Source organism: Denticeps clupeoides, chromosome 3 (assembly GCF_900700375.1).
Source record: "Denticeps clupeoides chromosome 3, fDenClu1.1, whole genome shotgun sequence".
Lineage (NCBI taxonomy): Eukaryota > Metazoa > Chordata > Actinopteri > Clupeiformes > Denticipitidae > Denticeps > Denticeps clupeoides.
The window spans coordinates 34,078,407-34,105,568 of NC_041709.1; the positions used below are offsets into that span (position 1 = coordinate 34,078,407).

The window sequence follows — 27,162 nt, forward strand, 5'->3', positions numbered from 1 at the left end:
CACATTAGGGCCTATGTTTATGTTTGATCTGAGCATATAAAGACAATTTGAACCTTTTCTCTTTGCAGAATGTCTTAAATTTCAGATAAAATAGATATTTTAAGCTGAACTCTGCTATTATTTTAAAGTGCATGTGGTTAGTGAAAGTGACGTGATATTGTGAAAGTGCCACAGCACAGAACACATGACGAAATGGGACCCATCAACAGTCACACTGGGATGGGTGTTTTGGAATTTGCATTAAATTGAAACAGCAAATATTGATTCTATAATGTCAGTTCACACTGCTAATAAATAAACAACATGAACATACTTTTAATAGGCAAAAGTCATATTTTGCAACTGACCCTATGTGATTACATTGCATTCATTTAATTTCATTTGTACAAATGTACAAACAACATTAATAAAATCTATATATTATCTTTAGATATTAAATTTAAAATTACATATTGTATTTGACTATGTATAATTTTATTTGATTACTCACAGCTTCTAGTTTTACTTGGGAGTTCTGAAATTGACGAATCTGCTGCCGTGTGACGAATCTGCTTCTGTTTACATCTGCAGGAAAACCAAGTAAAACACAAAGAAGTGCACGCGCGAGTCACCCTGCTTACGTAAATGATCCGATTTTAGAGTTTTTATGATTTTGGCTTTTGGTAAGTAATTTTATTCTCATAAAATGTAGAGACGCGTGTTATTTGTACTGTTTAAAGTGGCGGTCTGGTGAAGGACCGGGCTGATTTAAACTCGTTCTACACACAGACTCTGGTCAGACTTCCAAATGTTCTTCTGACACTTTCTATTGTTTTTTAAAAAGCTTAAATGTAAGTAGTTTGTGTCCAGCGGGCTGGTGAACAGGTTTAACAGCACCAGATACAGTTATGCTAAAGTAGTTTCACGTTAGCAGCTAAATGCTCATTCAGACTGATGTCTGGGATCATTCACACTTTTAATGTGGAGACTTTTTCTTCACTGTTCTTTATACAACACATTTCCAACATCACCAATCACATTTAAATAAGAAAACACTCTGTTGTGATTGTCTGTAAAAGACTGCAGCAGCTCACATGAGCTACAAGCCTTTTTATGTGAATAGAGAGAAGCTGGAGTTGGTTGTGCTCGCTGTAAAATTAGCTGCAACTGAGGAATCTCCTGGGAATCATTTATAAAGGTGACTGTGTGTCTTTATGTAATATCAGAAATCTGCTTTGTCTATTTATGTGTGTTTTATAGGAATACTGTTAGGAATACTATGAATGTTGTGTGTCCTGCAGAAAATAATTCTAGAATGATTATTGGTGAAAAGATGATTGTTGAAATAACCTTCTGCTTCATTCCAAGGTCCCTAGATGGATCCCAGTCTGTCTTTGATACCTGCTGATCTGAGGAGTGTAGACCAGACCATCACACATGTTAAACCAGAAACCATCACATCTCTGAACTGCGGTAAAATACTGGAACCAACAGGAATTGATGTGAAGAAAGAGTCGGATGATGAAGAATTTTCAGGTGACTCGAGTCATATAGATTGGAGGGGCTATGCTAAAGATTGGCACCGTTCTCTTGTGTGGGCGGGGCTTCTCCTCATTGGCCAGCAAGAATTTGAGTGACTGCTCTGTTCCCCGGAACTACTGATGGGAAGTTTGGCTCTTTACAGAGTGCCTCATATTGTCAGATATGAATGCCTTGTTTGTTGATTAATCACGTTTGCCAAGTAAGGCTAAAATATGAGGCACTCTGTAAAGAGCCCTACCACCGCGAGATACGCATGCATAGCAATAACAGCCATTTGTGATCATGTATGGAATCATCCCACATGACAGAATTGTGCCCGAAGTCCATCCTAATCCTCAAGCAGCGTAAACGTAAAACAAAAAAATTCGGCTCCATCTATGTTGTCAAAATTCCAACCTCCTATTTTACGTATCAGCATTGTATTTTTGTTTAAGATTAGGAAAGTTTTATTTAAAAAAATTTGCACAAATCTGATTCCATTTGGCTTGAATGCCACTAAAAGCCTGTTCAGTGTATTCTTTGTTTGTTTGCATGACCAAGACTTGGTCTTGAATGAGTGGCTCACGCTAGTTTGCTTCTTAGATCGATTTCTAATGTGTCTTTGACTCTACATGGACGTCACTTATTTTCCCCTTTGTCTTGTGTGCGGAGTCCTGCCCTATTAGGTAACATTTACAGAGGGCTGAAGCAGCCAAAATTTATTAGAACGCTTTGCCCACATTTGGATGTTGGTACATATGATTTGTTTGATCTCTCTATTCATGACTTATGATTTGTCTGGTCACATTTAATTATGTCTTTGATTGCTTTAAATTGTTTTTACAGAACATGAATCAAACTTCACTGATCAAAGGTGTAAAGAGGAAACTGGCGAGAAGCTGCACCAGTTCAACAAGTATGACGACAGTTTAAGACAACTGAAGATCCATGAAACACGACAGAGAAACTATTCTATAGAGAAGCCGTACCAGTGTGAAGAGTGTGGGAAGAGTTTTACACAACCTTCAGACCTTAAAAGACACAAGAGGACCCATACTGCAAATATCTACCAGTGCACTCTTTGCTCTAAATGGTTTAGAACATTAGATCAACTCAAACATCACCAACATTTACATACTGAAGAGAAGGAATTGAAGAAATCCGATATCATCACACCTGTGGATTGTGTTGAAACAGTGGAAGTAACAGTGAATGATGAGAAGCAGGACTTGGATGATGTGATTCATTCAGGTGAGTAGAATAAAATTTAAGCATTTCAGATAGTGATTTTTTTCGCCCAGTGGCACCTCATCTTGGCGGTTGCGGATTTGGACCGGCAACCTTCTGATTATTATTTTTATAACAATAATAATAATTTTAAGAATTGATTAATCTGTTGATTAATAGGGCAATCAGATAAATATATATATATATATATAAAACAAGGCATTCATTTCCAACCCTTTATTTTAAAACAGAACTAAAATATTTAGAAAGTGCACAAACATCTAGCTTTTATAATAATAATAAGTTAAATACTTTACATATGCCAAATATAAAGCATAAAGTGCCACCTGAGCTGCCAGAACAAAATAAAGAACAAAACAAATCAGAAAATTTAATGCACACACACACACACACAAACAATTATACAGCAATACATATTTCAATAATGGAATTTTATTCATGACAAAACATGTAAAAAATGTGTCCATATGAATTTATGTGTCCATATGAATTTTTTTCCATCTCCACCTCATTATTAAGACAATTTTTATGAAAATGTATCAAACTGTAGTCACAGTGTTTCTGGAATAAAGTCAGTAACAATGAATCAGATTAACTTTAGAAAAACACAATTTGACATGTAAATGTAATGAAAAAAAGTTTTCTTATCATGCATAAACTAAGATCTAAGCGTAAGAAACACACAACAAAGCAGGCATTAAGAACATCTATGCAGTAAGGATCAGATTTGGTCAAAATAAACTTGCAACTTTCCTAAAATGTGCCCTCTGTAAAAATAATAATAATACAATACTAGACACATCAAGCACAAGAAGAATCAGATACAAAATGAACAACTGCAAGTCTATTTGCTCTAATCACTGCAAAGTAATTGTACAACAATCAGGCATGAAGAGCTGTGCTATAAGCATAATTGTCTTACCCTGCTTGCTCATTCTTCAGCTTCTGTTGGCTCTGTGCTCTGAAAAGTGGCATAAAACACACTTGAATGTAGAACAAAGGAAATAAATCTTATATCAGTTTATTTGTCCATATAGAGAAATAACACAAGAGAACAATTTATGTATTGAACTAACCATCAATACCATTATGAGAAGAAAAGAGAAATATCAACCCACCATTGTGTTGTAGCAGGTGAGCTAATTGCTTTCCTATCCGACCTGTCTTCCTCTTGAAATTCCCATCAAAATTGGACACAACCCATCAAGAACACCAAAGAACTCTTTAAAATTTCTACCAACAATCCTGTTAAACTCCAGGTAAACCTGGAAAATATTAAATATGCTCAGTTTTGATATTCAGGCAGAGTTATTTATAACACAAATAAACCTCTCTGAACATCATGTATGAAAAACAAATAAGAAAAAAAAAAACATTAAAGGACACATCCACAAACCTGGTTTTCAGTGAAAAGCACTGGCCAGCGTTTGATCATCTGGTTGATGTCAGGCTTATCCTTTACAACCTCCTCTCGTCTAAGAACGAATGTGATTCCTTATGCAAGCAAGGAAAGGGCTTAGTTCCTTCTTGCATAAGTTCCATGTTTTAGCCTGTAATGTTTAAAAAACTGTGCTCTTCTCGCAGATAGTACTTGCATTTCCAAAGCATTTTAAAGTGGCTTTAAACAAAACTAGTAGTGCAAAAAAAAAAAAAAAAAAACTGGCATATGTTGAAAGTGGGTGTTTACTTTTTCAAACCTACATTGAAATAATTTGAATTCTACAAAACTGTATGTAGAGAAGTAGTGAGCTACTCTAAAAACACATTGCTGCAAGTATCAAATGCTCACTGTTCCCTTAAGATGACCTCATAATTAAATGCATGTTTCAAACTACAAATGTTCCAGCAGTTTCTAATTTGAATAGAGAAAACAACTCACCTTGTTCATCCACAAAATGGTTCTCGTTGCAGCAAACAAAACTCCTTTAAAAAAAGTCCAAACTTGAGAGAAACAGACAAATGTAGACAGAAAGGTATACTTCTAAAATACAACATTAAACCCCAAAACCCCCTTTCACATTGTATATGCAAAATAAAGCTTACCGATCTCCGTGTGAGTGAGTACACACAAATTGGTGGCTCCAATGCAGTCGCAAGATATTAAGCATTGTTAGCATAGCAAGTGTTAGTTAGCAAGATATTAAGCAGTGAAGCTTGCAGAAAACTTCAAAATTTCTCCTCTGTCCTTCTACCCGCAGCTTTTTTTTCCGCCCGTCTCCTAACCACGCGGCTTTCGCTCATAAAATAATTTTTTCGCCCTTCAGAAACTAAAGACGGTGCAAAGACAATGGCGGCTTCTGTTGCTGATGTCCCAGGTAGTTGACGTGACGTGCATGCTCTCTTTCAGGTCCGCGTTCCCAACCCAGCACCGCTGGGTTACAGATCGAGACCGGTTTTCAACCCAAATTGGGTTAAATCAACCCAACAGCAGCCTCAACCCAGCATTTGGGTTGAAAAAACAAAAACAGCGTTTTTTAGAGTGTATTGTCTAACTTATGTATAGAAACTACAACAGAGTGAATAAAAAGATTGTATTCATAGTTGGGGGTCCTAATGAACCATAACTAATCACTTCATCGATGGTAACTTGAAAGCACATTGTAAGTCGCTCTGGATAAGGGCGTCTGCCAAATTCCTTAAATGTAAATGTAAGTAAGAAGTGAAGTGATTCTTGTCCTGTTTAATACTGTAGCCAAACTAACCTGGAATAAGACCGACATGGATACTATCACTCAATATCATCATAGTAGCAATGATTTTATGAACTTCTTTATTGCTAATCTTCAAATAGCAGACCAACAATTAAACGCTTCAACCCTCATAAAGAGCCTGAATTAATCATCATCAAATCAATGTACTTGCATATTAGATCCACTTCCTACAAGTTTCCTTAAACAAGTAGCACCGATGTTATAATTTTTAAAAATTCCTATTCTTACAATGATTAAATCGTTGCTTAGGACCAGCCACATGCCAAGTTCATTCAAGGTAGCAGCCATCAGACCTCAGATTGGGTCTACTGTACATTGAGCGCATTAAGTACAGTAGAGACACTCTTGTTTCTATTAGTATACCATGCACTTACAATTCGTAGATTTAAACTGCTTAAGATCCCAGCTGGCTGAGTGAGATCTGCACGCCTCTGCCTAGCATCCTGCTCGCCAACGTCCAGTCACTGTTGAACAAGCTCGATGACCTCAGGGCCAGGGTAAAGTTCCAGAGAGACGTCCGGGACTGCAACCTCCTTTGCTTTACCAAGACATGGCTGAACCAAGTGGCACCGGACCACGCCATCCAGCCGGCCGAGTTCTTCATCAAATGGACCATCAAATGTCATCCTTTTTATCTTCCTCAGGAGTACACATTGGTCATCATCAGCACTGCTTACCTCCCAACAAAAAGGGACGCCGCCCTATGCGAGCTGCATGAGTCACTCACTCAACACCAGATACAGCACCGGGACGCTGTGCTTATTGTGGCAGGGGATTAATAATACCAGCCTCAAACATGCAGCGCCAAACTTTCACCAGCACATCACTTGGCCCACCAGAGGCGAAAAGACATTGGACCACTGTTATACAACAATTAAGGACTGTTACAAGTCACAATCTTGTCCGCCATTCCGACCACGCCGCCATCTTCCTAATGCCTAAATACAAACAAAGGCTCAAACAGGAAGGTTTCAGTGGGAGATGGCACGCTGGACGGACAAATCGGGACTCACTGGATGACGCAGACTGGGAAATGTTCCGTAACAGTTCTGAAAACATCAACGAGGAAGCGGTTTCGAGTTTCACTAACGGAAAATACCATTCAGAAAATGATCGGCAGAACATTTCCTAATCAGAAGCTGTGGGTGGATAAAACCATCCGCGACGCTTAAAAATCTCACCCCGCAATCTATAACACCGGGATTGCTTCCAGGTACATCATCATTTCTTCACTGGACACACTCGACCCGCTACAGTTTGCCTACCATCCCAACTGATGTACAGACATCGCCATCTCACATGTCCTCCACACAACACTCACCCACCTGGACATTCGGAAGGGAAATTGTTAAAATGCTTTTCATTGACTACAGTTCAGCATTTAACATGATAATCCCTTCCACACTCACCACCAAGCTGGAGCACCTGGGACTCAGCTCATCTCTCTGTCAGTGGATCTCCAACTTCCTAACTGGGAGACCACAGGCAGTAAGGATGGGCGGACATGTCTCAGCCACCATCACTCTCAGCACTGAGGCCCCCAGGGCTGTGTTTTGAGCCCCCTGCTGTACTCCCTGTACACCTACGACTGTACAGCCACTACAAACTCCACTACCATCATCGAGTTTGCTGACGACCGTCATGGTGGGCCTGATCTCTGACAACGACGAGACTGCCTACGTGGAGGAGGCTAGAAATCTGGTGAACTGGTGCCAGAGGAACAATCTCCACCTGAACAGCAAGACAAAGGAGTTAGTAGTGGATTTTAGTACCAAGCAGGAGAGGACCTACCAGACCCCTGTCATCAACAGGAGCCCAGTGGAGTGAACTTTTGGTTCTTTACTAACCGCCACGCCCTCTTCGATCAATGGGTGCGGGTCACTTCCAAAAGTGCAGAAGGTCACAGCTGGGAGCAGATCCTTCTCCTATAGAGCTCCGCAGTTGTGGAACGGCTTGCCTGTCAGTGTCTGGGACTCAGACACAGTCACAGTGTTTAAATCCAATCTGAAAACCTATCTGTTTTCTCTGGCTTTTTGCTAAAGTCCTAGTCCCTCATTTCACTTCACTTTGACCCAGTGTCAATTATAAAGTCCAGTTTATCACAGAGTCCCCCTGTTAGACACAGACAAAGTTAAATTCACCCTGGTTAGGCTGTCCTAGTTAGGATACCGGGCCACTGTAGCACCAATATACCACTATAACCACATATTTCAGTATCGGTCGTACAGTGCAACCGTCTGCCGCTGCTTCTGTTTGTTTTTCTCCGAGACACGGAATCAAGCACCCAGACTACTGGCAGACCCCAGTGAAGAGACCAGCAAATAAATCCTGGTTCCTGACAACTGCTAAACGAGGACATAGAATGAATCGAACCAGAGGGTCACCACAGCCACCACCACCGTTACAACTACAGCTACAGGGATCTTCAAATGGACTAGTAGCATCATTATGGACATGTAATCTAGACCATGACACTGACTACATCCTGGACTTCTCCAACCCTACAACTGTAGGACTTATTATTATATCATCCCCAACCCTGCACTGACACCATTTGCAGGCTCACTCTACCCTGGAAGGGGGTCCCTCTCTGTATCACTCCTTCCCAAGGTTTCTTCCTTTCTTTTTTTCTCTCTCCTAGAGTTTTTTTGTGTGCAGAAGGGTCAAGTGTGGGGGGTTTCAACTGTAGGGCCTGTCAAAGCCCATTGAGACATACTGTATGTGATTTTGGGCTATATAAGAAATAAATGTTGTTGTTGTTGGAGAGTGTGGACAGCTTCCGATACCTCGGTGTTAACATCATGCAGAACTTGTCATGGTCCTGTCATAGCAACACCGTGGTAAAAAAGGCCCGGCAGCGTCTCTACCACCTCAGACACCTCAGAGACTTTAAACTCCCCTTCAAGGTGCTCAGGAACTTCTACTCCTGCACCATAGAGAGCGTCCTGACTGGAAACATCTCAGGGAAACATCTTTTCCCTCTTTCGAAAACCGCACCATGCAGGACAGGCGAGCCCTACAGAGGGTGGTTCGATCAGCTGTACCAAGCTCCCTGACCTTCAACCAACCTACAGCAAGCGGTGCTGGACCAGGGCCGGGAAGATAGTGAAAGACCTCAGCCACCCCAACAATGGACTGTTCTCTCTGCTGTGATCAGGGAAGCGCTTCCGCTCCCTGAAGTCCAACACAGAGAGAATGAGGAGGAGCTTCTTCCTGCAGACTATACAAGCTTTCAACAATCACATCACTTCATAGAACTCAAATACACTCCAGCACTTTCACTTTCAATCACTTCTTTACTCAATTCCCCCAGAATCCTTGCACAATTTTTTTTACTTTTTACTTTGACTTCACTCATGTGCACACATTCCCCCTACCTCTTACACATATTTTATGTTTTACGTTAAAAACATAAAAGTGTAATATTTGTTTGCAATATTTGCATATTGGTTCATTGTATACTTGTAATATTTGCAATACTGTGGTCTGTAGCAGTCGCTAAAAGTATTTCACTGCATATCATACCGTGTATGACTGTGTATGTGACATAACATTTGATTTGAATTTGGACATCTTTGTGAAGACTCCGGCCAGCTGCTCTCCACAGTTCGTCAGCACACATCCAGAAACACCATTGGGACCTGCCGCCTTCCTGGGGTTGACAGCCTGGCATGAGCATCTCACTTCATGTTCCTCCACCTTAAGGGTGGGGGTGAAGTTGCTGTGAGCTGCTGCTGCTACTGCTACTGCATTTGGAACAGCAGGCTCTGGTGACTCCTGCTCAAAATGTTCAAAGAAGTGGTTCAGCTACTCTGCCATTGAGGCATCACCTTCACCTGGTGCTGGACTCACTCCCAAACTTGCCTGCCTGCTGTCCAGTGATGTCAATCCTCCTCCTGTAGTCCCTCTTGACCCTCCTGACTGCTCTCTTCAGGTTGTTTGCTGAAAGGGGCGGTGGCTTAGCAGAAGTGGCCCCGTAACCGGGAGGTTTCCGGCTTGAATCCGAAGCGCCAAGGTGCCACTGAAGTGCCACTGAGCAAAATACCCTGTTCCCCCTGCGCCTGTCATGGCTGCCCACTGCTCACCAAGGGTGTTGGTTAAATACAGAGGACACATTTCATTGTGTCTGCACCATATCACAATAACAATCACATCACTTTCACTGTGACAGTGTCCACGCAGGTCTTGATGTGGCACAGTACACTGTCGGTCCAGCGTTCCAGGTCAGGTTGTTCAAAAATGTCCCAGTCTGAGTACAGTCTGACACTCGCCTATGAACCAGAAGACCCAGGTTCAAATCCCACTTACTTCCATTGTGTCCCTGAGCAAGACACTTAACCCTGAGTGTCTCCAGGGGGGCTGTCCCTGTAACTACTGGTGGTTTGTGTGGCTGTTTCCTTAGCCCTGCAGCCTCGCTTTTGCTTTCTCTCTCTGCCGCCATCTTGGGACTGGCCATATACCAAGTACCATATACCAAGCATAAGAAACAGAAGGTAACCTTTCTCCTTATGATGACATAACTGGACAAATTTCAGATCTGACCGTCTGAGCTGCTGCTCTCTGAATGGCAAAGCAGAACGGCCAAAAGGTCTCTTTACACCTATCGCCATTACTAACCACTGCAGGACCATAGACGGGCTAGGTGAACTCATATAAATGTCAAATAATCTAACAATTTGAAATTTTCATTGACAGGGGACCTATGTTAGAACTAACTTGTAACTTTCTTATAGTCTGACTTGGTTAAGAAAACTATAACAGAGTGAATAAAATGATTAAAATGATTAATTCATTATAGTAACATTGTCACGTCCATGCGGGCATGACGCGGCGGGTGAACGGAGAGGAGGACGAAGAGTGACGAGGAATGAAGGACGCTTTCACCTGACATCACGAAACCGGGGTTTAATTTGTGAAGCACAAGACAGGGGAGACATCTGAGACATAGACACTGGTGAACACGGAACATAACTTCAAAGACCTGACCGTGAACAGAAACGAACAGGGCAGCTTTATACAATTAAACACAGGTGAAAACGATTAGGGAACATTAGGGAACATCCTGATCCGGACCGGAGTAACCCCCATTTCGGACCGGATCCTGACAAACATTGTCGCTCTGGATAAGCCATCTGCCAAATGCCATAAATGTAATGTGTTTTATAGATGCAGAAACAGAGGCTAACTTTTTGCAATTACAAAAGTCTGAGGTGTGTTAAAAAAAAAAAAGGTTCAGGCTTTTAAAAAGCTGCACTTGTTGGGCTCAGGTCTACTCGCCTCTCTCTGACTGCAGTTTTGTGTGTGTGTTTATGGTTCTTCTTTGTTAACTGTTGGGCGTGTTTGAGCTCCTCTGGACCACTGCTTCCTTTAGGCTGTTCTGATGTTGGTTAGCTGTGCTGAGTCTGCTGTTGTCTTGTACATGTTAGCTTACTGTAAATTAAAGCACCGTCTGTACGTTTTGTTTGGTTGTGTGTCTAACATCAGACCTCCTCTTCTCCACATCTTTGTTAAGTTTCTTTAACCCCTAGGGAGACGTGACAAATTGGGGCTCCTGGTTATTTTGTCCTGGTTCTGTGTTTGTGGTCAGCTTCCCGAGTTTTTGTTGGTGTGGAATGAGTTGTGGGGTACACTGGTGGGAATTGTTGATTCGGTAAGTTAGTTTGTCTCTTGGGGACTTAGCCGTGGCAGTGCCCTCGCTGCAGAGCACCACGTTTGTTATTTTAGCCCCCCCTCTTTTTTTTTTTTTTTTATTCAAAGTCGCCTTCTAAATCCGTACCCTCCCACGTTTGTTTTTCTTCAGGATGGTGATTCATTTGTGTTCACAATCACAGATGTGGGTCTAGTGAAAGTGAAGAATAATAAGTTAATTTTTGTCTTCATTATGAGCTGATGGGCTGTAATTGTCATGTTCTCTGTATCTTTGTCATAGATGTTAAACCAGAAAAATCATCAGATTCAATCGCATCTCTGATCGGTGGTAAAATACTGGAACCAACAGGAATTATTGTGAAGAAGGAGTTGGATGATGAAGAATATTCAGGTGAGTGGAGTTCTGTTTCATATAAAGAACTGTATTGAAACACATCAGGCTTTTTACTATCAGGAAACCATGAATGACACTAACTACAAATGTGGCAGACATAACCATTAACAGAAATGATGCTCTGTTCAGTTTAGTTCACAGATCTTTATTTGTCCCTGAGGGGCAATTTAAAAGGCGCAGTGGAGCAGATCACACATACATTAAGTGTTACATTAGACACAACATATGAGACACAATAGCAAGTGTATGTATATTGTACTATAAACAATGATAAAATAACCATACATAACAAGCAGCAAGGTGCATAATTTTAAAAAGTGAAAAAATTAGAACCTCAAATTGAGTTGGGGGTGGGGGTTAGGAGAGTGTAAGGTGATGATGGTTATTTTGGAGGGATGTCTGGACAGCTTTGGGGACAAAGGTGACCTTCCTACTCTGTGTCCTCCAGCCGGAGACATCAGAGGCAGCGTTTGGTAGGGAGCAACTCAAAGGCAGAGTTCAGCAGGTGTGAGGGGTTTCTAATGATCTTGAGTGCCAACCTGCATGTCACCACCGTCTCCTTGGTTTAAAAATAAAAGTTCAGTTCCAGAAAGTCCAATATCCACAGCATTGCTCTTGCAGACAAACTGAACAACATTTTTGTCCACTTTGATGTAATGGATGCAACTACTGAGAACTCAGATAGCCCAGTAGAGACCGCTGACCAGCCTGCAGAGGTGTTTCAGTAAGGCCCCATCCAGACAAAAATGGAGGCAGCGTTTCAGGGGACCCAGAACAGTTATTTTCTGGAACTGGTAATTTTTTCCATTTGAACAGCAAAAGTTTGCCTCGATTCGCAGCATTGTTATTCAATGTTGACTCTGCCGCATGGTCCTGACAATAAGCTCAACCACTAACGGGTTTTAGAGAAAAGCATTGTTGTGTATACTGGGCCTAAGAAAGGAGTGGGACTAGAATTGTTTCTAAGTTTCCTTCCCACCCAGGGAATTCCTGGTTTGCACAACTGCTCTCTGAAAGGTCATTAAAAGGTTTAATGATCTATTGATCTTGAGTGCCAACCTGCATGTCTGTTGGTCACAGATGTGGGATCTTAGAGCACACAGTGACAGTGCTCACCTGTAGTCAAAAGGTATCCCGATGATGTGATACTTAGAGCAATCATGGTACTATTTAATTTCATTTGTGCAAACATTGTTTCTTGTGCTTCCCCACAGTGGTGGCATGGCAGGTAAGGAAGTAAACTCGCAACTGAAGATTTGCAAGTTCAAAGCCTGAACTGCCAAGGTAGCATTGAGGTATCATTAAGCAAGGTACCATGCCCACACACTGCTCCCTGGGCAGCTTTCATGGCTACGCACTAAGTTTGATGGGTTAAATACAGAGGACACATTTAGATGTTTCTCTGTATGCAGTGCTGCTGTGTATCACAATGACAAAAATGCTTTCATTTTCAATATCCAATTTATTATTCACCAATTGTGTCCAAAATAATTGCTTGTCATGTAATTTCATGAATCAAGATCAAGCATGTCTTTTAAATTGTTTGATTTTACAGATCAGGAAAGCAAAATTGCTGATCACAGGTGTAAAGAGGAAACTGAAGAAAAGCTGCACCAGTTCAACATGTATGACAACAGTTTAAGACAAGTGAAGAACCTTCAAACACCACAGAGAAATTATTCTAAAGAGAAGCTTTATCAGTGTGAAGAGTGTGGGAAGAATTTTGCAGAAGCATCACACCTTTTAAAACACAGGAGGGCACATACTGGAGAGAAGCCCTACCAGTGTGTACAATGTGGGAAGAGTTTTACACGAGCATCACTGCTTAGAAGACACAAGAGGACACATACTGGAGAGAAGCCCTACCAGTGTGTACAATGTGGGAAAAGTTTTTCAGAAGCATCACACCTTAAAATTCACAAGAGGACACATACTGGAGAGAAGCCCTACCAGTGTGTACAATGTGGGAAAAGTTTTACACGAGCATCATACCTTAAAATTCACAATAGGACACATACTGGAGAGAAGCCCTACCAGTGTGTACAATGTGGGAAAAGTTTTACACGAGCATCATACCTTAAAAACCACAAGAGGACACATACTGGAGAAAAGCCCTACCAATGTGTGCAATGTGGGAAGAGTTTTGCACGAGCATCAAACCTCGTTACACATAAGAGGACACATACTGGAGAGAAGTCCTACCAGTGTGAACAATGTGGGATGGGTTTTTCACAAGCATCACACCTTAAAATTCACAACAGAACACACACTGGAGAGAAGCCCTACCAATGTGTGCAATGTGGGAAGAGTTTTGCAAGAGCATCAAACCTTATTACACATAAGAGGACACATACCGGAGAGAAGTCCTACCACTGTATACAATGTGGGAAAAGTTTTACACGATCATCAAACCTTATTATACATAAGAGGACACATACTGGAGAAAAGCCCTACCAGTGTGTACAATGTGGGAAGAGTTTTACTGATGCATCACTCCTTAAAAGACATGAAAAGACGCATACTGTAGAGAAGTCCTATCAGTGTGTACAATGTGGGATGGGTTTTTCACAAGCATCACACCTTAAAATTCACAACAGAACACATACTGGAGAGAAGCCCTACCAATGTGTGCAATGTGGGAAAAGTTTTACACGAGCATCAAACCTTATTATACACAAGAGGACACATACCGGAGAGAATTCCTACCACTGTATACAATGTGGGAAAAGTTTTACACGAGCATCAAACCTTATTATACATAAGAGGACACATACTGGAGAAAAGCCCTACCAGTGTGTACAATGTGGGAAGAGTTTTACTGATGCATCACTCCTTAAAAGACACAAGAGGACACATACTGCAAATACCTACCAGTGCACTCTTTGCTCTAAATGCTTTAGAACGTTAGATCAACTCAAACATCATCAACATTTACATACTGAAGAAAAGGCTGACAAGCGTTCAGAGAAGAAATCAGATATCATCACACCTTTGAATTTTGTTGAAACAGTGGAAGTAACAGTGAAGGATGAGAAGCAGGACTTGGATGATGTGATTCATTCAGGTGAGTGAAATAAAATGTAAGCATTTCAGATAGTGAGTGAATTTTTGCCCAGTGGCCCTTCAGCTTGGTGGTTGCAGATTTGAACTGCCAACCTTCTGATTAGGGCTGCTACTAACGATGTTTTAAATAATTGATTAATCTGTTGATTAATTGGTGAATCAGATAAAAAAAAATATATATCTAAAGAAAAAAACAAGAGAGGCATTTATTTCCAACCCTTTATTTAAAAACAGAACAGTGCACAAACATCTTGCTCCTTGAACTTTTATAATAATAGTTCATTTTTTATTTAGTAACACAAAAAACAAATAAAGTGCCACTTGAGCTTTCTGAACAAAAAAAATAAAGAATAAAACAAATCATAAAATTTAACACACACACACACACTTACTCTGCCTCCCTTCCTTTGTTCAGACACTTTGCATTACCATACAAATATGAAAAATGTGAGACGTCCACATGCTCCTGGCTCAGGCTTTTCTTAGAGGCTGTGTTGCCTGCAGCAGAAAACAGCTGCTCGGATGGTGTTGATGTGGCAGGGATGCAGAAGTAAGAAGTGATTGTACGTTGATTTCAGTATTTCACAAAGACAGTCAGGTCCATAAATATTAGGACATCGACACAATGTTAACATTTTTGGCTCTATACACCACCACAATGGATATCAAATGAAACGAACAAGATGTGCTTTAACTGCAGACTGTCAGCTTTTATTTGAGGGTATTTACATCCAAATCAGGTGAACGGTGTAGGAACAGTTTGTGCCTCCCACTTGTTAAGGGACCAAAAGTAATGGGACAGAATAAGAACCATAAATCAAACTTATACATTTCAATTATTACAGCCTGAAGTCTGGAACACATAGACATCACCAGACGTTGGGTTTCATCCCTGGTGATGCTCTGCCAGGCCTCTACTGCAACAGTCTTCAGTTCCTGCTTGTTCCTGGGGCATTTTCCCTTCAGTTTTGTCTTCAGCAAGTGAAATGCATGCTCAATCGGATTCAGGTCAGGTGATTGACTTGGCCATTGCAAAACAGTCCACTTCTTTCCCTTCAGAAACTCTTTGGTTGCTTTTGCAGTATGCTTCGGGTCATTGTCCATCTGCACTGTGAAGTGCCATCCAATGAGTTCTGAGGCATTTGGCTGAATGTGAGCAGATAATATTGCCCAAAACGCTTCAGAAGTCACATCATCAATAAATACAAGAGAACCAGTTCCACTGGCAGCCATACATGCCCACGCCATGACATTTCCAGCACCGTGCTTCACTGATGAGGTGGTATGCTTAGGATCATGAGCAGTTCCTTTCCGTCTCCATACTCTTCTCTTCCCATCACTCTGGTACAAGTTGATCTTGGTCTCATCTGTCCATAGGATGTTGTTCCAGAACTGTGAAGGCTTTTTTAGATGTTGTTTGGCAAACTCTAATTTGGCCTTCCTGTTTTTGGGGCTCACCAATGGTTTACATCTTGTGGTGAACCCTCTGAATTCACATTGGTGGAGTCTTGTCTTGATTGTTGACTGATGCAGATACACCTACCTCCTGGAGAGTGTTCTTGATCTGGCCAACTGTTGTGAAGGGTGTTTTCTTCACCAGGGAAAGGATTCTTCGGTCATCCACCGCAGTTGTTTTCCGTGGTCTTTTGGGTCTTTTAGTGTTGCTGAGCTCACCGGTGCCTTCCTTCTTTTTGAGAATGTTCCAAACTGTTGTTTTGGCCACGCCTAATGTTTTTGCTATCTTTCTGATAGGTTTCTTTTGTTTTTTCAGCCTAATGATAGCTTGCTTCACTGATAATGACAGCTCTTTGGATCTCATCTTGACAGTTGACAGCAACAGATTCCAAATGCAAATAGCACACTTGAAATGAACTCTGGACCTTTTATCTGCTCATTGTAATTGGGATAGTGAGGGAATAACACACACCTGGTCATGGAACAGCTGAAAAGCCAATTGTCCCATTACTTTTGGTCCCTTAACAAGTGGGAGGCACATATGCATTTATCAGATGTTGTCTGCGGTTAAAGCACATGCTGTTCGCTTCATTTGATATCCATTGTGGTGGTGTATAGAGCCAACAATATTAACATTGTGTCGATTTCCCAATATTTAAGGACCTGACTGTATCTCTCCTCTTTAATAGACAAGAACAAAAATAAACCCAGATTCCTGTTTAATGCTGTAGCCAAACTAACCTGGAATAAGACTGACGTGGGTACTATCACTCAATATCATCATTGTAGCAATTATTTTTTGAACTTCTTTATTGCTAATCTTCAAATAGCAGAGCACCAATTAGAACGCTTCAACCCTCTTAATTAAACTAATCTTATTGTTAAATCAATGTACTTGCATATTAGATCCACTTCCTACAAGTTTCCTAAACAAGTAGCACCTATGTTATACTTTTTTTTTTAAATTCCTATCCTTACAATGATTTAAATCGTCGTTTAGCACCGGCCACACACCAAGTTTGTTCAAGGTAGCAGTCATGAGACCCCAGATTAAAAAACCTCATCTTGATCGCAGTCAGCATTCGAATTATAGACCAATTCATTTAAACTCTCCTAGAGTTTTTTTTTTTTTTTTTTTTTTGTGCAGAAAGGTCAAGTGTGGGGGTGTCAACTGTAGGGTCTTTTAAAGCCCATTGAGACATGCTGTATGTGATTATAAGAAATATGTCACTTCATGTTCCTCCATCTTAAGGGTGGGGGTGAAGTTGCTGTGAGCTGCTGCTGCATTTGGAACAGCTGCCTCTGGTTACTCCAGCTCAAAACGGTCAAAGAAGTGGTTCAGCTCCTCTGCCATTGAGGCATCACCTTCAGCAGGTCCATGACTCAGCCTGTAGTTGGTGAGGTGCTGGACTCCCTCCCAAACCTGCCTGCTTTTGTTGCTGTCCAGTGACATCAATCCTCCTCCTGTAACCCTCTTAACCTTCCTGATGCTTCTCTTAATTTACATTTACGGCATTTATCAGATGCCCTTATCCACAGCAACTTACAATAAGTAGTTACAGGGACAGTCCCCCTGGAGCAACTTAACCCTAAGTGTCTTGCTCAGGGACCCAATGGTATTAAGTGGGATTTGAACCTGGGTCTTCTGGTTCATAGGCGAGTGTATAGGGTGGCACCATCCCCACACAATGCTCCCTGGGCACCTATCATGACTGCCCACTGCTCACCAAGGGTGATGGTTAAATAACAACAACCACATTTAAGTTTATATAGCCCAAAATCACATCACAGTATGTCTCAATGGGCTTTGACAGGCCCTACAGTTGACACGCCCCCACACTTCTGCACACAAAAAAAAACTCTAGGAGGGACAAAAAAAGAAAGGAAGAAACCTTGGGAATGGGTGATACAGAGAGGAACCCCCTTCCAGGGTAGACTGAGCCTGCAGGTGGTGTCAGTGCAGGGTTTGTGATTGGCCAATAAGAGAAAAATATGTGTCCATTATGATGCTACTGGTCCATTTGAAAATCCCTGAAACTTTAGTTGTTACGGTGGTGGTGGCTGTGGTGACCATCTCATGCTAAATCCTCATTTAGCAGTTGCCAGGAACCAGGATTTATCTGGTGGTCTCATCACTGGAGTCTGCCAGTAGTCTCTATGCTTGATTCAGTATGTTGAAGAAAACACACAGAAGCAGCGGCAGATGGTGGCATAGTACGACTGGTACTGAAATATGTGGTAATAGTGGTATAGTGGGCCTGAGCAAGACACATAACCCTGAGTGTCTCCAGGGGGGGCTGTCCCTGTAACTTCTGATTGTAAGTCTCTCTGGATAAGGTTGTCTGATAAATGCTGTAAATGTCTTGCAGCTGAATGAAGCCAGGTTTCCATGAACACCAACATGCAGCTCTCCTTGATCATGCAGTTTGTTGCAACCTGTAGCCTCAATTAATCCATCTTGTTGACAATGGATCTGGCATTTGCGAGGATGAGGCTTTGAAGCGGTGGTATGTGCGGCTGTTTCCGCAGCCTAACTAGTTTGCTGGCCCTGCAGCCTCGCTTTTGCTTTCTCTCTCTGCCGCCATCTATGGACGGGACCATATACCAAGTACCATATACCAAGCATGAGAAACGGAGAAACCTTTCTCCTTATGATGACTGAACCGGACAAATTTCAGATCTGACCGTCTGAGCTGCCGCTCTATGAAAGGCGAAGCAGAACGTCTGAAAGCTCTCTTTACACCTATCGCCATTTCTAACCACTGCAGGACCATAGACAGGCTAGGTAAACTCATATAAATGTCAAATAATCTAACAATTTGAAATTTTCATGACAGGGGACTTATGTTAGACTAACTTGTAACTTTCTTATAGTCTGACTTGGGTAAGAAAAGTATAACCGAGTGAATAAAATGATTGTATTCATGGTTTGAGTCCTAGTGAACCAGTACTGATTATTTCGTTAGGGTAACATGAAAGCTCGTAAAGACATACCATAATAGACTGGCAGCTGTAATTGCAGCAAAAGGTGGTTCTACAAAGTATTGACTCAGGAGGCTGAATAATTACACACCCCACTTTTCAGTTATTTATTTGTAAAAAATATTTGGAATCCTGTATGATTTTCGTTCCACTTCTCAAGTGTAAGAGATAAGATCAACCTTTATTAGTCCCACAAGTGGGAAATTGCATTCGTCACGGCAGAAAGTGGATAGAAACAAAGGTAATAACAGCAAAAAATAAATATGTATATGTATTTATCTACACAATGTACAATCAATATCTACACAATTGGTAACTACCGTGGTGTATTTGATGTGTGTGTTTACGTGCCAGTGTGTGTTTATCTCTGTGTGTGTGTGGCCAACTGTGAGGTCTTGGTTGTACACCACTTTGTATTGTCTTTCACATGGAATTCCAATAAAATAGATTCATGTTTGTGGCTGTAATGTGGCCGAATACTTTTGCAACCCACTGTAAAAGAATGGACAGGTGATGCGTGGATGGATGCTGAGGCAGTGAAACGGAGGCTAGCTTTGGGCAATTTCAATAGCAAAGTCTGACCCTGGAAAAATGACGTTAGAAAAGTTTTAATGACTTGTAATGTGCACAGTGCACACTGGTACAGTCATGTGGGTTTTGTCTGGTTCAGGCTTTTAAAAAGCTGTACTTGTTGGGCTCAGGTCTACTCGCCTCTCTCTGACTGCAGTTTTGTGTGTGTGTTTATGGTTCCTCTTTGTTAACTGTTGGGCGTGTTTGAGCTCCTCTGGACCACTGCTTCCTTTAGGCTGTTCTGATGTTGGTTAGCTGTGCTGAGTCTGCGGTTGTCTTGTACATGTTAGCTTACTGTAAATCAAAGCACCGTTTGAAGACCTCCTCTTCTCCACATTCTTGTTAAGTTTCTTAAACCCCTAGACTTTGGCACCTTTGGGCTCCTGGTTATTTTGTCCTGGTTCTGTGTTTGCACATTTGTTGGTGTGGAACTAGTTTACATTTACATTTACAGCATTTATCAGACGCCCTTATCCAGAGCGACTTACAATCAGTAGTTACAGGGACAGTCTCCCTGGAGCAACTTAGGGTTAAGTGTCTTGCTCAGGGACACAATGGTAGTAAGCGGGATTTGAACCCGGGTCTTCTGGTTCATAGGCGAGTGTGTTACCCACTAGGCTACTACCACCCCAGGTACATTGGGGTACATTGGCGGGAATTGTAGATAAGTTAGTTTGTCTTTTGGGGACTTTGCTGTGGCAGTGCCCTCGCTGCAGAGCACCACGTTTGCTATTTTACCCTGCTTTTTTTTTTTTTTTTTTTTTTTTTTAGTTCAATGTTGCCTTCTAAATCCGTACCCTCCCACGTTTGTTTTTCTTCAGGATGGTGATTCATTTGTGTTCACAATCACAAGTGTGGGTCTAGTGAAAGTGAAGGATAATAAACTTATTTTTGTCTTCATTATGAGCTGATGGGCTGTAATTGTCATGTTCTCTGTATCTTTGTCATAGATATTAAACCAGAAAAATCATCAGATTCAATCGCATCTCTGATCGGTGGTAAAATACTGGAACCAACAGGAATTCCTATGAAGAAGGGGTTGGATGATGAAGAATATTCAGGTGAGTGGAGTTCTGTTTCATATAAAGAACTGTATTGAAACACATCAGGCTTTTTACTCTCAGGAAACCATGAATGACACTAACTACAAATGTGGCAGACAAGACCATTAGCAGTAATGATGCTCTGTTCAGTTTAGTTCACAGATCTTTATTTGTCCCTGAGGGGCCATTTAAAAGGCGCAGTGGAGCAGCTCACACATACAATAACTGTTACATTAGACACAACATATGACACACAATAGTAAATTTCTGTATATTGTACTATAAACAATGATAAAATAACCATACATAACAGAAGCAGCAAGGTGCATAATTTAAAAAAGTGAAAAAATGAGAACTTCAAATCTGAGTAGATTTGAGTTGGGGGTGGGGTTTGGGTGAGTGTGAGGCGATAGTGGTTGATTTGGAGGGATGTCAGGACAGCTTTGGGGACAAAGGTGACCTTCTTCCTCTGTGTCCTCCAGTCGGAGGAATCACAGCCAGTGTTTGGTAGGGAGCAACTCAAAGGCAGAGTGAGGGGTCTCTAATAATCTTGAGTGCAAACCTGCATGTCTGCTGGTCACAGATGTGGGATCTCACAGGCAGTCCAATAATCTTAGAGCACACAGTGACAGTGCTCTGTATCCGGTTTCTGGTGGAATGGAACCAGCAGATGATTGAGAATGATATGACACTCTCGTAGTTAAAAGTCAGTAAAATGTATTTTCTGACTCCTAAGAAATTAAGCTTCCTGAGGAGGTTTTGCTGCTGATGACACTTTCTGAGAATCTCCTCTGTGTTGGAGGAGAACTTCAGCAAGGTCCTTCCCATCAGGGAATTCTTAGTTTGCACAACTGCTCTCTGAAAGGTCATAAAAAAGTTTAATAAAATAAATAAATAGTTTATATTCATGCACTTCCAGACTTCTTCAAACTTTGTCTTCAAGTGGCATTAGATTAATAAACTGATCAACTTTGAGATATAATGCATTTAAAGATTTTTTTCATAATTACTACTGTTTATTTAGTGTGTTTATGCATTTTATTGTCTTGTCTTATTGTTCTTTTAGTCACAGGGTACATCTTGTGTGGCAGTGAAATCCACTGAACTAATTTTAAGATTATCAACACCTTATTTATGTATTTATTTATAAGACTATTTTTGAGAATGAATGAACCTGATATAAGCAAGTACACCCAAAATGATATATATATTATAGATCATCTGAACTATCCCCCATTTTTGGTATCTTTCCAAGAGTTAGATTAGATTTGTGAAAATAATTTGGCACACCTGTAGTCAAAAGGTATCCCAAATGATCTGATACTTACAGCAATCATGGTACTATTTAATTTCATTTGTGCAAACATTGTTTCTTGTGCTTCCCCACAGTGGTGGCATGGCAGGTAAGGAAGTAAACTCGCAACCGAAGGTTTGCAAGTTCAAAGCCTGAACTGCCAAGGTGGCATTGAGGTATCATTAAGCATGGTACCCTGCCCACACACTGCTCCCCGGGCATCTTTCATGGCTACACACTAAGTGTGATGGTTTAAATGCAGAGGACACATTTACTTGTTTGACCATATGCAGTGCTGCTGTGTATCACAATGACAAAAACGCTTTCATTTTCAACAACCAATTTATTATTCACCAATTGTGTGTAAAAAAAAAAAAAAACTTGCTTAAAATGTCATTTAATTTCATGGATCAAGTTCAAGTGTCTTTAAATTGTTTGATATTGCAGATCAGGAAAGCAAATTTGCTGATCAAAGGTGTAAAGAGGAAACTGAAGAAAAGCTGCACCAGTTCAACAAGTATGACAACAGTTTAAGACGAGTGAAGATCCATCAAACACCTCAGAGAAATTATTCTAAAGAGAAGCTTTACCAGTGTGAAGAATGTGGGAAGGATTTTTCAGAAGCATCATACCTTATAATACACAAGAGGACACATACTGGAGAAAAGCCCTATGAGTGTGTACAATGTGGGAAGAGTTTTACACAAGCAGGATCCCTTAAAAGACACATGAGGACACATACAGGAGAAAAGCCCTACCCATGTGTTCAATGTGGGAAGAGTTTTACACGAGCATCAAACCTTACAAAACACAAGAGGACACATACAGCAAACCTTTACCAGTGTACTCTTCGCTGTAAATACTTAACAACATTGGGTCAACTCAAGTGTAATCAACGTGAACATACTGATGAAAAGCTCTTCAAGTGTATAGCAGTCGTTGAACTGAAGAAATCAGATATAGTTGCACCTGTACATTATGGTAAAATACTGGAATCGATGTGAAGGAAGAGTTGGATGATTAAATCTGTTCAGGTGAGTGGAGTACTAAAGTTTGAAGGGGCTTGTAGTGATCTGGATATCAGTGTGAGCGGTGTGTATCAAGCATCTTAAACTCGGCTCCTTTAAAGGAACACAAAAACGCACTCAGTGAACAGAGAGCAGCACGTGTCCCTAATGTTAACGATTAGTACTTAGGCTCGCGTTGGAATAAACCTTCCACCTAAACTCGATTAAAAAACACCTCCCTCCTGTCACTCCCAAATTTAGTATTTAACCCGATTTATCCACTTTTCTATAAACCAGCGTGGCAGGAGAGTCTTACCTCTGGTAGAGTAAAAAAAGGTCTTACAGGAGCATGCATGCGCACACACCGGGAACTACATGGTAGGAGACATAAAACCATAAATAATATTATACATTTTACAAAAAGAAACCAAAGACACCAGGAATGGTATGTTTTGGTAATATTCAAACACATAACCTGCTACACCATCAACTGATACACAATCCTACACCATACGTACTGTCTGACATGGAATGACACTCCTATACCACCTGTACAGATACAAAAAGATATAATTTCCCCATTCAGTTAGAAAACTACCCGCGAAGCAGATTTGAAAAAAAAAGGACTGTTGATCAGACCTCCCACCCTTCAAGAACATAAAGGTCTACACCCCCACAACATCTGGTATCTTACAATACCGACTGATAAAGTGCAAGTTGGTTACATTACACAAAAGTTTGTGTCGGAAAGCACCTGGTACATGTGTATTCCAGCCTCACACATTCATCTTGTCACGTTTCCAACCTCTAGACGGGTGGTAGTAGCTAGTGGGTAACACACTCGCCTATGAACCAGAAGACCCAGGTTCAAATCCCACTTACTACCATTGTGTCCCTGAGCAAGACACTTAACCCTAAGTTGCTCCAGGGGGACTGTCCCTGTAACTACTGATTGTAAATTGCTCTGGATAAGGGCGTCTGATAAATGCTGTAAATAAATAAGAAATTATCACCTGGTCTTACTGATGTCAGCCCACCCTGACTCATTAAAGATATCATTAAAGATATATTACCTAGCTCCCTGCATTCAGACATTGATTAATAGTAGTCTTACCTCCGGCATTGTTCCAGCTTACTGCAAACAGGCTTTAGTTCAACCAATGATCAAGAAACCTCATCTAGACACCTCTACTCTTTTATACCAATTTCTAAACCACTATTTATTTCAAAGCTCCTGGAAACAACAGTCCTGTCCCAGCTTCAGTTCATTTGGATAACCATAAGCTCCTTAAACTTTTATAGTCAGGTTTTAAAGGCCTCCATAGCATGGAGACTGCCTTGTTGGAAGTTTATAAGGTTTATGGGCAGCGGTGGCCTAGCGGTTAAGGAAGCAGCCTCGTAATCATAAGGTTGCTGGTTCGAATCCCGAACCGCCAAGGTGCCACTGAGGTGCCACTGAGCAAAGCGCCGTCCCTCCACACACTGCTCCCTGTGAATCACTGCTCACTAAGAAGGATGGGTTAAATGCAGAGGACATATTTCACTGTATGCACCGTATGCTGTGTTGCTGTTTTTCACAATGACAATCACTTCACTTTAATGATCTTTAATGATAGCTGCTGATTCTGGTGATTATGCCCTTCTCATACTATTGGACTTAACAGCAGCATTTGATACAGCCGACCATAGTATATTAATTTCCTGACTGGAGCATTGTGTGGGTATTAAAGGGACTACACTAGATTGGTTTAGATCCTACCTCTATGGCAGAAGTTTTTAGTTTTAGCATTGGTACATCGTCCTAGACACCTGTTCAATATGGGATGCCCCAGGGCTCTGTACTTGGCCCTTTGCTGTTTTCTTTGTATACACTCCCACTAGAAACCATTTTAAGAAGACATTTCATTAAATTCTTATGCAGCAGATATGCAAATCTACCTGCCCCTAAAACAGACACATGCTTTTTAAAATAATTAATTGACTGCCTGGATGACATCAAAGAATGGATGGCTTAGAACTTTTTTTATTTTAATCAAAGCAAAACAGAGGTTTTATTTTTAAGCCCTAAATTGCCCTAAATTGGACCTTGGTTCCCTAGTCCTCAGTACGGAACCTGGGTGTAATCATGGATGGTGGGTTTAAAATGGACAAGCAGATAGGTTCTGTAGTCAAGTCAAGTTTTTATCTGAGACTTTTAGCTAAAGCCATTTTTTAAATTTTAATGGTTTTGAGAAGGCAGTCCATGTTTTTTAGATTTTTTAAGGCCTTGTTTATTTTCAGCCAACTCTTACATCCTTAAGATATAGGAGCAATGCCCACCTCCACATCCGCCGATCTTCCCTAAGCAGAAAGGTGACAGAGTTCGCAGTTGCTGCGCCCCGCCTGTGGAACCAGCTACAACTTTACATTAAATTTGTCCCTACAACCTCTGCTTTTAAATAAAGGCATAAACCCATCTACTGGGAGTGCAGAATTATTAGGCAAGTTGTATTTTTGAGGAATAATTTTATTATTAAACAACAACCATGTTCTCAATGAACCCAAAAAACTCATTAATATTAAAGCTGAATGTTTTTGGAAGTAGTTTTTAGTTTGTTTTTAGTTTGAGCTTTTTTAGGGGGTTATCTGTGTGTGCAGGTGACTATTACTGTGCATAATTATTAGGCAAAAAACAAATATATACCCATTTCAATTTAACCAATATAACATCTCTACATTCACAAAAATAAATTCATTCAAAAACAAAACAAAAACAAATCAGCAACCAATATAGCCACCTTTCTTTGTAATGACACTCAAAAGCCTGCCATCCATGGATTCTGTCAGTGTTTTGATCTGTTCACATCAACATTGCGTGCAGCAGCAACCACAGCCTCCCAGACAATGTTCAGAGAGGTGTACTGTTTGTTTTCCCTCCTTCTAAATCTCACATTTGATGATGGACCACAGGTTCTCAATGGGGTTCAGATCAGGTGAACAAGGAGGCCATGTCATTAGTTTTTCTTTTTTTATACCCTTTCTTGCCAGCCACGCTGTGGAGTACTTGGACGCGTGTGATGGTGCATTGTCCTTCATGAAAATCATGTTTTTCTTGAAGGATGCAGACTTCTTCCTGTACCACTGCTTGAAGAAGGTGTCTTAGGGAGAAACTGGCAGTAGGACTGGGAGTTGAGCTTGACTCATTAGACCACACCCGTTCTCATTACAGAGATGCACATCACCTAATATGCTTAATTGGTAGTAGGCTTTCGAGCCTATACAGCTTGGAGTAAGACAACATGCATGAAGAGGATGATGTGGACAAAATACTCATTTGCCTAATAATTCTGCACTCCCTGTTTACTCTTTAGCTCAGCAAAGCTAAATGTTGTGAAGCTGTGGTGGTGATTAAATCATTCTGTGCCCCCATTGCCCATGGCTACAGTGCGCATTACACTGGCCAACGGTCAGACCCACAGGTTCGAGGATCCCGCTTTAGCGCTGGACTTTGAGAAGAAAGTGAAAAAGGTGGTGGTTCCAGACTCCATCTAGCTAGCTAATTAGCTAACGTGCCATTGTTTCTGGTAACATCGCGGAATTTATGTTCCCGATGTTGTACTAAAACTTTCTCACAAGGTGAGCTTTATATTCTTTTAAGAAGATCTGATTATGTGCTCTAACCCTCCTACTGACCCTCCTACTGAGGGTTAGTGTAATTTGTTATTAAGGGTTAACTTTAATATATTTATTTTTGTGCACGGTTATTGGATTTCCAATTTGTCACTCTTCATTAGGAACGTCTTGTAGTGATGGGTAGTTGGTTACTTGCCCCATCCAATGACGTGCCAAGAAGATAGTGTGTTATGGGGTGGGTGGCGCGCCTCCAGTTTTGGGAGAGGCTTCTGCTAGGTTGGGTGGGGTGGGGTCTTCACTTCCCACTTTATTGCAGAGTTCTACTTTGACACAACATTTTTTTTTTTTTTTTTTTTTTATTTATGACCAGGGCTAGGGGCAACATTTTATTTACTAGTCTCAATTGTAGGGGGCTCAACAATCCTATAAAAGTAGTAAGATCTTTCATTATCTTCATCATGTAGGTGCCCATGTAATATTTTTACAAGAAACACATCTCAAAACCCTCAGACCATGTCAGACTTAAGAAGGGCTGAATCAATCAAACCTACCTCTCTTCATTTTCAGGGAAAGCAAGAGGAGTAGCCATACTACTGCATAAAACTGTCCCTTTTGTACATACAAGTGTAGTATC

The 27,162-nt window shown here is 41.0% G+C and overlaps 2 protein-coding genes across 2 annotated transcripts in view; one reads left to right on the forward strand and one right to left on the reverse strand.

Annotated features, from left to right (window-relative positions):
* The window catches only part of LOC114785464 (zinc finger protein 493-like), a 478,845-nt gene that overhangs the window by 258,532 nt on the left and 193,151 nt on the right, over nt 1–27,162 (reverse strand). The window lies entirely within an intron of this gene.
* LOC114787047 (zinc finger protein 2 homolog) lies at nt 1,417–26,447 on the forward strand. Its single transcript, XM_028974787.1, has 6 exons — nt 1,417–1,423; nt 1,456–1,515; nt 2,347–2,558; nt 13,174–14,338; nt 20,523–20,633; nt 26,341–26,447. Exons 1-6 carry the CDS (start codon nt 1,417–1,419, stop codon nt 26,445–26,447), a joined length of 1,662 nt encoding a protein of 553 aa, XP_028830620.1.

Coding starts and splice junctions, on each gene's coding strand:
- LOC114787047 (XM_028974787.1), top strand. Junction 1,516..2,346: donor GGATGATGAAGAATTTTCAG/GTGACTCGAGTC, acceptor TTGTTTTTACAG/AACATGAATCAAACTTCACT. Junction 20,634..26,340: donor GGATGATGAAGAATATTCAG/GTGAGTGGAGTT, acceptor CCATGGCTACAG/TGCGCATTACACTGGCCAAC.